General features: G+C 33.1%; 1 protein-coding gene across 1 annotated transcript; it reads right to left on the reverse strand.

The window, feature by feature from the left end:
• Positions 1–3,864: 3,864 nt before the first annotated feature.
• Positions 3,865–11,365, reverse strand: BGAL10 (beta-galactosidase 10). Its single transcript, XM_028048343.2, has 19 exons — positions 11,107–11,365; positions 10,929–11,024; positions 10,538–10,650; positions 10,331–10,397; positions 10,125–10,217; positions 9,813–9,956; positions 9,474–9,562; positions 8,411–8,516; positions 8,181–8,268; positions 7,919–8,037; positions 7,349–7,513; positions 6,672–6,868; positions 5,892–6,001; positions 5,647–5,756; positions 5,367–5,474; positions 5,166–5,276; positions 4,868–5,082; positions 4,435–4,771; positions 3,865–4,239 (listed from the first exon to the last, which is right to left on the reverse strand). The coding sequence occupies exons 1-19, from the start codon at positions 11,257–11,259 to the stop codon at positions 4,129–4,131; spliced, it is 2,532 nt and encodes an 843-aa protein (XP_027904144.2). The 5' UTR covers positions 11,260–11,365; the 3' UTR covers positions 3,865–4,128.
• Positions 11,366–12,436: the final 1,071 nt, after the last annotated feature.

Below are 12,436 nucleotides of genomic sequence, written 5' to 3' on the forward strand. Positions count from 1 at the left end.
ATTCGCGACAAAAAAAATAGTAAAGGGATTAAATATTTGATCATTATCATTAATATAATAAAAATATATATAATTTAGTATTTAAATTTTCTTGTATATTTTTGTTCAATATCATGCTTGAAAAATATGAATAGATAAAGTTTATTGTTTTCATCTCCTGAATATCTTCCCTTTTATCATGTTAAAAAAATACATTAAAAAAATAAATATTTTATTTTATTTTTAATTAATATACTTATTTAAACAAAAATTAAGATTAAAAAATAATTTATCAAAATCTAATCAAAAATTGAGAGACGTAATTAATAATATATATATATATATATATATATATATATATATATAAAATAAAGTCACAATCAAAAAAAATTATAGAAAACATATAATACATAACTTTTTCTTCCACTCATAAAAAAATACTAAGGATCTTTTGTGTATAATCCTACGTAATCTTGAATGTTAAAAGTTCTTGTACGTAGACCAAACAATACAATGCAAGCAAAAATATCATATAAATTATCATACTAGTATATCCACCATTGGAGTCTCCAACAATTATTCTAATAATTATATATCCGATTTTACTTATGTATATAACTTTATTTTTTTTTTAGAAACCAAAGAAGACATTCAAGAGTGGAAGATGAATACAATATGTGAGAAACTTAAAAGACAATAAGAGAGAATTAAAAAAATATCTCAATAATTTTTTTGTATTCTTTATTATATTTAATTTTATATTTTAATTATTTATTAACATTAAATATTATTATTTATTATATACTACATATATTTTTTTAAAATTTTAAAAAAATTTAGGAGGCCATGGCCCCCTCAAACCATACTAAGATCCACCCCTGGTATCATAATACTTATGTTGCGTATCTCTTGATCGTTCTTTCTTTTTCCTTTCTTTTTGCTTATCTTAAGTTGTTGTCTTTTCTCTTTCTGTTTTCATCATCAGTAAATAAATTGTTTGCACAAGTGACCTTTGGTGCATAAATTTGATGAAACTAGTACATGTGATCATGTGAGATTGATGAAGACTTAATGAAGAATTGAAGTGATTCGTTGTTGATCAAGCTTGTGACCTGTTGCATCTGGAACAATTATGAAGATCTCAAAGCTTGAATATTGTATTGTATTCGTAGACTATACGATATAAGATAAATGTCTTTTCTCTTATGTTTGTCTTTTTTCAACCTGTTAAAAAAGTTTTTAACAAGTTAAAAGGCTTGTTGCATATAGTTTTGATATGAATGTATTTAATCAGTTGAATTGTTATTCAATCGATTAATTTCACTTAAGTCAAGTAAAATCAACAGAAATAGTTGTTTACATTTAAATTTTGTAATTTGAAAGTTTTCTCTACTCTCATGGGTAATCTCATGTTCTGTAATATGAATTTTTTTCTTTTAACTTTTATATTGTATATTTTAGTATTTTTTAATATGACTTTACGATAGCATGAGAGCGACAACTGCAAAAGAGACAGTTTGGTCTTTCAACCACTAAGCATGCAGTGTACATGGAAACTGTGGGGATGTAAAAAAAAGAAATGACCTTTTAAGTTTTGTGATGAATTGGTGACATGGGCCTTTTACATTTCATCCCTCTTTGCCTTCAATGTGAGGACCTTCGTTATCTCTATACAAACATATTTTTCCAGCACCTGTATAACTTTTGTATCTCTACAATTTTTTTTCTTTTACCCTTTTTCAATTTTTTCATTTCATCCCTCTTTGGCTTCAATTTTTTTTTTCATGATAGTGGAAGTCTCTACTTGGATCTTCAATGAGTCTACCTTGGCTAACCAGGCTCTTAGCAAGGACTTGTTGTATTGACAGAGTCAGTCTAGTAAAGAAAGTCTCTATTTGGATCTTCAATGAGTCTTCCTTAGTTAAGCAAGGACTTTCTGCATTGACAAGGTCAATCTAGTAGAGGAAGTCTCTATGTGAGTCTTCTTATAAGGAGTGATAAGCTGAGCGTGCAAAGCTTCCTTAAGAACTCGAGACCTAGGAGTACTCAACAAGGTATACTTGGTGAATCCTTATGATTTTGGGGGAGAGGAGGCCAAGATCTCTCAGAGGACCCTTGGCGAGTCCTTCTCTATCTTACTTCTTCTCTATGATGTTGTTTTCAACCTTGATCTTATTCTTAAAGTCTTTCAATTCTTCCATATGCATATACTTGGCAACTCTTAGTCTCAACTCGACCATGATGGATGTTGGCTTCTTGCAAAGGCTATCAGCGAAAGGTCCTATCTCAAGGTTGTTACCATTTGGTGCAATGCAACTTCGGGGACTAAGGTTGACGATGCTAAAGGCAAGCTTGCCGAAACGTTCCACGAGCACTCGTAGGGGTTCTCCCTTCTCTTGGTAAATATTTATTAGCGCCAACGAGGTAAGGTTATGTGGCTTAGATGTAGCAAACTGGGTACCAAATTGGATGATCAAAGTGTCAAAGCAATATATGGAGAAAGGAGCAAATTGGGTGAACTAACTGAGACTTGCGCCCTTGAGGGAGGTAGTGAACACCTTGCCAAAAATCGCATCCTCGGTGGTGTAAAGACTAAATTATGTAAGATACACATGCATATGCTCACCAAGACCAGTTGTGTCATCATATTTGTCTATGGTTACAATCTTCCCGCCTTGTGGCAATGGTGCCTCCATTACGTCGTCAACAAACAAGTGCTTGCGTAAATGCTGTAGTAGGGTGGAGGTATCTGTTGTTCCGACTGTGCAAGATTGGAATTTTACACACTTTCCTCTATTGTCTCCCTGACTATGGGTAGGGATGTCACATGAGTTTTGCTTGGTCGAGGTGGATCCTTCTCTTCATCGCCACTTCCAAGTTTCCGCTTCATCTTAGCGTTCTCAACTTGTAGTTTAGTCAACTCTTACTGCAATGCCAACATCATTGCCATCTAGTTGGTCTTTGCTACTTGCAAACTTTCATCCGTCACTCACCATGTTCTTAGTGTACACCATGTGTATCAATCTAACTTGGCCCCATGGTGGACGCCAATGTTCCTACTAGGCCTAAATGTAACCAAAAGGACGCAAATCTTCTATTTGAGTCGAGATGTATTAAGTCAACATTGGGTCTACTCTTCAATATGTTCTCTAAGTTACTAGTCTTCTTCGCTGCTTCTATCGAGATGTTCTCTTCCAATGAGAATTGTAGAGACCACGTCGACAAGAGAATCTGCAAAAACACTTTGACGCTTAAGTTAACAGCTGCAGTAAATAAGAAGGTTGCAATAAAATGAGATACATCACTTACCTTGTAAATAGTATTATTTATACTTCCTTAATAGACCTTAATTATTAGACCTAGGTTTTACAAGATTAGGTCATCTTAAGATTTTCTTAATATGTTTACTTATCTTTAATCACATTATGTGATTTGTACTTTTGCCTAAATGGTTTCATGTTACAACAATAGCACACGTGCCTTTTAATCTAAACTGAAACATCCTCAACCTAGTTGTAAGGATATACTCGTCTATATATATACATTTTTATTTAATATCTTGTTTTTATATTAGGTGACAATATGTTTATATTATTATATTTAAATAATATTCTTTATTGATAATTTTGAATACATAATTCTTGAGTGTAAATTTAAATAATTCATGATATATAAATCCCTATATCTGTGTCTTTTAGAAATTACACGTGTCAAAATTTTCTGAGTTCATGTATCAATATTCATGCTATATAGTTTTCATAGCCTTGTGTGAATGATGTCACTCCTCTGACATTACCACTCCATAAGATCCCAACCTTTCAATAATTTCCTTTAAATAATAATTTTAACTATAAAATATAAATTTTAAAAAATTTAACACTTAGATCGTAGGAGTGCAGTTTTTTTTCACCGGAGATTATGTTCTCCCAAAATGCATTGATTCTCAATGCATATGAAATCCAAATTAATTAAAAGATAAAGGCATTCATAGCAGATTTCCCTGCCATAAATTTTACATGAGACCATGTCAATAATATCAATACTAATACAAGCAAAATTTTCATCTGATTTTTGATGCAGCCAAGGTGGTAAAATAAATAGTGTAATGCAATGCTCCTCCGGAATTGATAGCAATAATATTAATATTAATCAACTACAAACCGCTTCCACTGCAAGTTTCCTTGTTAAACCAAGACACAAGTTGGTTTTGAAATTCTCTTCAGTTAATTTTATGACACAGTCGTTTTTGTTTAGGCACGCCTGCAACAACAACAACGAAGTTTAAGGAAATCTATCAGTACTATAAAATATTTCAATATAAAATAACAAACAAACAATTACTAAAACACTGCATGAAACATCTTTCTATAAAAGAAAAAGACAGACAGCTGAGAGTGAAGATAATTTTTGACTTTAAATGTCAGAGTAAGAAACAAGGGAAAACAAGGGATATACCTTCTCAACAACTGTGCTAGAATTGGGATCATGGCAATCTCCCTTGAGGTAAGATCCACATGATCCAGAGGGAGTTCCAAAACTAGCAAACTTCACAGCAGATATATGAGTGTTACTGGGGCAGGTCAAACGGGCAAAAGGAATGTTTTTGTTATTCTGTACTTTATCTTCACCCTGAGAAAGGAGTCCAACGGAGGGGTAATCCTCAGAAACAAGGGCACATGCTCCAGATATTTTACGTCTCACAAACCTAATCTTATCTGGTTCTCCACCTTTCTCCTCAAAAACAACAAGAACATTTCCTGATGGCTTGAACCAGGATCGTGGAACATGGTACCTGATACATAGGAAATGCAAAATGTTTCATTAAAACAAGAAGAATGGTGCATAACTCTTGAGACCTACCAAGATAAATTTTTGTCAATAGTTTTACCATCTCTGTGTTGGTTCTCCACAACCAGTGTCACATTTGTCGGGATTAAATTTGCCTCGGTAATCACATTCCTTCACACAGTCTTCACTCTTGAATTCACTTTTTCTAGGCCAATATCTTCCTATTTCCTCTCCATTTAACCAGGCTAGACCTTTGCCCATGTGTAACATATCCAACCCAACTGGTTCATCTCCAGGTGGAGCATCCACAATAGTCTGCAAGGCCAAGAATTTTAAAAGATACTTCACCAAGAAACACAAACTAAACGAAAGATGTATTCATAATTTGAATTCATTACCTTGTACCATGTCAATGGCTGCATTTTTGGTGGTTCTGAAGTAGATGTCCAACTCACATTATTCAACCCATCTCCCTGGTATAGCTTTAGGTGTTCTCCTTGCACTCCAATCTGAGAAATCATGAAAGATAAATTTCCACCCTATCAAGGGTCTATATAAAATTGAGCAGCATTTCAAAGATAGTGGGTGGGAAAAGATACCTTGTAAGTCCAAGTATATGAAGACAAGTCTATTGTCCCATTGTTCAGTCCCTTAATCTTCACACTTGTGAGTCCTGCCCCCACAAAGTCATAAAAGGGTCCAGCTGTCTGAACCATAATAGAAAATGTAGCATGATGAGAAATTTATTTCTTAGGAGTTACAACAATTGCTTAATCTCTTCCCAGGTTGGGGTATATTAGGCACAAGCCTCATTCACATAAAAAAAAAGTAAAAGAAACCGAGAAAATGCTTGCTTTAATTCTAAGCAGAGGAATTCACCTGCAAGCCAACTGTCAAGCACAACAAAGCAATTTCATTTTTCCCTGCTCGGAGGGAGATGGGATTCTTAAAAGTGAATGGTGAATGTGTTCCATTTCCAGTACCAGTACCTAAAGAGAGAAAGGATAAAATTGCCAAATAACAAGAGATAAAAAGTAATGAATTTCATACGGACTCAATTCTGACAGGAACACATAATGATAGTTGATTAATAAAATATAAAGTATTATCTATCAGAAGATAACCTTGATATTCCTGATTCACAAAAGCATGGAGAGCATGACCTGTAGACTCAATTAGAAGAACTGGTTTGCTTCCCTTTTTCAAGAACTCTTCATTTTCACCAACAAATATACTGCCATCAATAGAAAATTGAGCATTGATCACATTTAAAATAAACTTTAATAAATTATACAAGTTAATGTATATTACACTATACAAATGAGTTTATAATTGATTATGAAAAGGAGCAGCATTGATAATATAGCACAATTCTAACTAAAATCTGTCCATACGAGTTCTAAAGCCTATAGCAAAACGAATGTCCAAGCAGAGAGATATTAAGCATGTTTGTCAAAGTTTACAGGTAACTAGGAAGGAATGGAGCATAAAAATATAATTTTATCCATATATCATAAAACCATAAGAAGTCATTGACATCCAGATTTACCTTTTACTGATAGCAATTCTGGAAATTAGTAGACTTAAGACAATGTGGAAGTCACAACTTTTTTACTTTAACTACTGGTGTACCATTACTGATTCCTCATTCCAAGTGTTAGTATTTTCCTATAAATCGTTACCTTCCCCATGCTTTAGCCACATCAAAATGTTCATAATATTTTCTTCATCAAAGATACAGGTATTTAATGCATAACTCTACATTTTTATAGGGATTAGTTATTAAAGAAATTTAAATAATACTAGTGCAATATTATGCATAGGCATGTGAATCTTTTATCCTTATTCCTTTTAACTGATCGACATGTGCAGTTAAAATATTTTTTATCCTAACTAAGACAAACCTTGTGGTATGCCATAGGTAGTCAGTAGTATCTTTGGTGGTATTGATGAGATCAACAAAACCATTTTTGACAAAGTCTGCTGTCCCCCAGATTCCTGGTTTCTCCTTCACAATGTCCCATCTCAAAGAATTTACACCTTTATTTGATTGCTGCAAACTTCCAGGAATCATTGCAACTACATTTGTCTGGGAATTAACCTGTAGAAAATTTCATGACTAAATGCAATGACCAAAAGAAGTATATAAATAGATCAATGCAATAATAATTCGTCACATTTGTTAATATGATTGGAGTGAACAGAAAACGGGGGAAATAATTATGATGATAATTTCTAGTACAGAGAAAGTTCTCGTTATGTCAGTGATTTAGGCCATGCAAGTATCAATTTCAGTTTCATGGGTAGTTGATTCCATAGATCTAAACATCAAAACTTTAACAGCTAATAGTAGGATTGATAAGATTTTGTTTTAGGTGTAAGTCAAATTCTGTTTTTATCATCAACCTCCAAATTTTTCATTAATTTTAGAGGAACTTCAAGACCAGAGTTCCAATGCAATCTTTGGCATCACTAAAATTATAGCAATGTTACAAATTTAAACCAAGCCCTCAATGATGATTTCTATGTAAATACATTATTAAGGAATGATGTCAACCACGTAGGAACAACAATAACCTACCTTCGCTGTGTTGAACACTACATTCTTGCAATCAGGAAGAATGCTAACTGACCAAGCTGGCAACTGATATGATGTATTCCGAAATTCCACTGTTCTATCATTTTTATCATCAGAATTAGAAATAAAGGCAGCGCATGCTCCGGATGAGTCAGTATAGACATCAGCCTGCAAATGCAATACAATGGTTAGTATAAAATGGCTTAGAATACCAGATGAATGGATTAAGTACAGGGTGGACCCCAATTCAAGAAATTATCATACCTTACCATAGAAAGTCCTGTTAGTATGCAAAAAGAAAAAAGAAAAACTTGGTTTATGTCTAATGACATCGTTAACTAATAACACAAAAAAACGTATCGCTCTATCTCTCCATCATGGGATGGCTATGATACCATCTGATGGGTTTATATTTAAATGAACCTCACAGAACCAACTTGTAAGATGAGTTTTACAGTCCAGTTATATATTATAATTTGACCTTATTCTTAGTCAATATGAATCTCGAACATGATTCATAACTAAACAAGAGACAATATAAATAGTCCTCAATATTTGATGGAAGGAAGATACCTCCACAAAAGGACCAAGGGAGATATTAACCGGTTTCCCATTAAGCAGTACATGCTCGCATAACTTGATAGCTCTATGAAGTTCCTTAAGATGTCCCCATTTTGGAAGTCTAGGTAACCCTGTCATTATATTATAAATTTATTAAGCAGTAAAATTTAGCATTGATTGTAAGAAGTAAGGACTTTCTTCAGTATAGGGAGGGTAAAGAGACCTGAGCATACATTAATTACAACGTTATAAGAACTTTAGTTAGATATCTTACCATACTCATCTATCGGCGCATCATAGTCATAACTTGTAGTAATGAATGGACCACCAGCTGTTCGTCCAAAATTTGTTCCTCCATGATACTAATCGAAAGGGATAATAGAAAGAGATCAACAAGAGGAAAATAAATTAAGACATAGCATATTATTCAGATAAAGTCCTTTAATATTATTTAATACAGTGGAAATAGTCTAATTTAAAAGAAAAAAAAAAAAGAAACTGTACCATGTAGTAATTGTGTACACTTCCACCTTTCTGGAAGAAACGAGCAACAGAAAATGCAACATCTTCTGCTGGTCTGTGAGGATCTCTGCCCCCGAAAGTCTTAAACCTTAAAATAATAGAAAATCCCAGGACAGAAGAGTGCTAAATGAGAGATACATTCCGTATTGCAAGATCAAAATCAAATATTAACTATTGCTCAATTTTAACTCCTCTATCCTGGGAAAATAGAAGGACAAAGAAAAGCATCCTTAGTTAAAGTTCTAAATAAACTGAAAGGCTAGATTTTCAAAAGTTTCATATTTTTATTATTTTCCTAGGTCTGAGTCTGGCAGATGCATTTAGGTTATCTTGTAGACTATTGCACAGTTTTTAAAATCCATCAACTACAGTTTCTCGAGTTTGGCAATTTCAAAAACTAGTTTAAAATGGTATTAAGTGCAAGTATGGAACCAATAACACAGGTCTTATTGAGTCAAACTAGTTCAAAACTGGGTTCAGGTTGGTCCAAAACTAATCCTAATATTGAATTTCTATATCAAATACATGTTAGCAGTACTGCAAAATTCACAATATGATATGTACGATTTGAGCAGTTGCAATTGGTGAGTAAATAGATACGGTGCTTGAAATGCACCATGTACGAGTCATCCTTTAAGTATAACTTATCCAATGATCATTTATGTTTAACTAGAGAGAGATTGAAAGAAAATGTGTTTGACTTTTGAGAAATAGTTTTATATCAAATTTAGCTCAGGTAGAATTGGTTTCTTAAAATTTAGTATATAACCCAGCTCCAATCTACCTAAATCTCTGTTTTTCAAAATTTGCCAAACACCCCCAAACATTTTCGAGTGAAAAAATTCAGTTTTACTTGTTACATAATTGTCAATGGAAATGGATAAAAAAACATTTCTGAATCATGCCCAACAAATAAGATGATTATTAGCCAAAATTCACCACAAAAGCATTTCCATCATGTACAAAATCACATGTATAAAATGGAATCTCTGAAGAAAAATATGAATAATGGACTACAGGGAAGTTATAAAGTGTTCGAGCATACCATCCAGGCCAGTTCTCAGTCCAAATTTTGGGCCTATTTGGAGAAGTGGGTTTAAATTGGTCACAGTAGAATGAATTGCATGTATCAATCTGGAAAAGAATCGTGAATAGCAGGGTTATCATCTAAATGTGACCAGCAACATAGATACTCAAAAGAAGAAAAAAATCATGCACATAAACAGCAAAAACTGAGAATTTTGAAGCACAGCATATTGTATATTATGACATTTCCTACTAATGATTGGAAGTTTTCATTATCTTCTCATAACAAGATCTACAATTCTCAATTTAATTTGAGTTTATATTGTAATAAGATCTCTAAGAGAGAGTATAATCATACCACAGGATCTGGAGCATCCCATTGTTGGCACATTATCCAAGGGACACCTGTATTTTGAGACACAGCCATCTTTGCAGCCCACAAGGCATATTTCTTACCATCCTCTTTATAAAAATTTTCATAGTATCCATATTCATTTTCTATCTGCAAAATTGTGAAGATGCTAAATGATATGTTGAGAGGACAAAGTAGACAAGAAAATTGAAGTAATGCTACCAAAAACAGTAGTTCATATGCAAATCCATAATTCCCATCCTATGAATACAAACAGAGGCACTGAGAACAAATTGCAATGTTTAAGGTTATACTTGCCTGAGCTAAGATTATGGGCCCCCCTTGTGAAGCAAAAAGCTTCTCTTGCTTCATAAGGTTCACTATGTATGTTGTAAACTTCTGCATATGATACTGAACCCCAAGAAAGAGCCAACAAAGTTAGAGCAGTCAAAGTAATTTTACTACAAATAAGTACATAAACGGTGGTATGAATTACAATTATAATTTAAAGCACAGATACATACCATAAAAGGCTGATTATAAGTCCGGAAAACCGTGCCTGGAACATAATGTAACCACACCGGTACACCACTGTAACATACAGCTATAGTTAAGATTTATGAAATTGCAATCCACTTCTTAAAACTGGTTAATGTTGTTTAATTTCTCCACCATAAGACACTGTAACTTGTAACAATTGTTTAGAACCCGATAAGAAATTATTAACTCACCCAAAATTCCATTCTGCAGCAACAAATGGGCCTATTCGAAGAATCAAGAACATCCCTGCTTGATGAACAGTCCTCGCAAACTTGACCAGATCAAACCTTCCTCCAAAGTAATACTACATCAAGTTCACAGTTTCAAGTGAGAGGGGGGAAGTCTTAAAAATTTTTACATCACACTATAACCTCTAAGAGTATCTATTATCTTCCAACTAATTAACTTATGCACTTCAACTTTTGAAGAAGTTAAATGAAGAAACTTCTGCACTGCAAAAGCTATGATCATAAGTTGATTTTAAGTGATAAAAGAACCTCAATCTACTTTAACTTCTTGATTTCCTCCAATAAATGCTTACCAACAAGTTTAAACAATTATAAATGACTTCATACTACTCACATTGCCAGGAGAAAGCTCATGGCCGTTCCAGAAAACATAGGTTTCAATCACATCTACCCCTCCTTCCTTCGCTGTTTGAACAAGACCAGGCCACATCTGCCACAAACAACATCACTTATCAGAGAACTGTAATGTCCCACATCGAAGAAATAAAAGAAGGGGTGGTGTGCAGTGTCACCGCAGGAACGCTTCGAGGGTAATGAATGGAAGCAGAGATAAGAAGCTTGCGTTGGCCATCGATGATGAGAGAGCGACCATCGTAGCTCACATTGCCACAAGAAACCACTGTGACTGTGACCAGCAACACCGCCACAAGTAAACACAATTTCATTTTTCTCACACTGTGATCTTCAGTGTGTGTTGGGGTTTTAATAAAGGAACGAAAGTGTTGCTAAAGATTAGATGGGGTTAGTTAAGTGTGAGACAGAACATGTGTTAATAGTTCAGATTCCTAGTCACAAATACGTGATTTGTTTCTATTAAGGTCGCCCAAACCCGATAACTGATTCAGACACAGACACACGTAGTGCCAGCTAGTAAACAACTAAAGTACAATAATGCTAAATCTCTTATTCTTGAAGTACGCAAAGTTTTACTAAAATGGAGAAAGAATTTGTATCACCAAGTAAACAAATTTCTCAATTTAGTAAAAGTGTGCATTTATTTTGTTACAGTTCTCTAATTATGAATTAATTAAAATGACTAATATTTAAGTATTTGTATATTTACTTCCCCCGGTATAATTACACTTTTCTGAAATAAATTGGAAAAAAGACACTTGAAAACTCAAAAAACCAGTAAAGATCGAAAAAAAGAAATTTTGTTGACAACTATTCTTAATATGATTGTTCCAGAAAAAAGTTTTTCATAAAGTTTGGGTTTATCTGTACTAAAGCACTGGAGTCGGTATTGAATATTGTTCTTTGCTCTTTGTTCATGTCTTTCTCTTACTTGTCTTTTTATATAAAGAAAAAGAAAATAGTTGTTTATTGTAGATGGTGATTGTGTTAAGACTCTCAAAATTCCGTTAATTTTGGCGTATTTTTTCTCATTAATTACGTGATATTTAATATATTGAGAAAATATCATGGTCATATTCAATAAGATTAATCATAATTAGATCTCTAAATAGACTTAACGTTCGACCTTATGTGGAAGGAAAATCAACTTAAACAAAGAGGATATACAATTTATAAGCAAGTAGATTTGAACTTTAATCTTCTTCTAGAGAAAAAAAAAAGTTGATCTAATATTATTTTTATTTTTCTAAATTGTTTATCACTTACTTCTATTTTAAGTTTAAACTTACTAATAAATGGCATCATTTTGTATTGCTGAAACTTGTGTTTAAGTATTAGTGTGTATTCTATTTGATTACTTGTGTAATTTTTAAATGTTAAACGTTTATAAAAATATTTTATTTTTAGTTTAGTTTTTTAAATGTTAAATGTTCCTAACTCATGATTTTGAGTGTGATAATTATCCATCATGTCTAAGAAAGAATTCGG

The sequence above is a fragment of the Vigna unguiculata genome, chromosome 9 (assembly GCF_037176805.1).
Source record: "Vigna unguiculata cultivar grain cowpea cultivar isolate G323 ecotype 2 chromosome 9, ASM3717680v1, whole genome shotgun sequence".
Lineage (NCBI taxonomy): Eukaryota > Viridiplantae > Streptophyta > Magnoliopsida > Fabales > Fabaceae > Vigna > Vigna unguiculata.

Coding starts and splice junctions, on each gene's coding strand:
- BGAL10 (XM_028048343.2), bottom strand. CDS start 11,259: ATGAAATTGTGTTTACTTGTGGCGGTGTTGCTGGTCACAGTCACAGTG. Junction 10,398..10,537: donor GCTGCAGAATGGAATTTTGG/GTGAGTTAATAA, acceptor TGTATGTTACAG/TGGTGTACCGGTGTGGTTAC. Junction 5,277..5,366: donor CATATACTTGGACTTACAAG/GTATCTTTTCCC, acceptor ATGATTTCTCAG/ATTGGAGTGCAAGGAGAACA.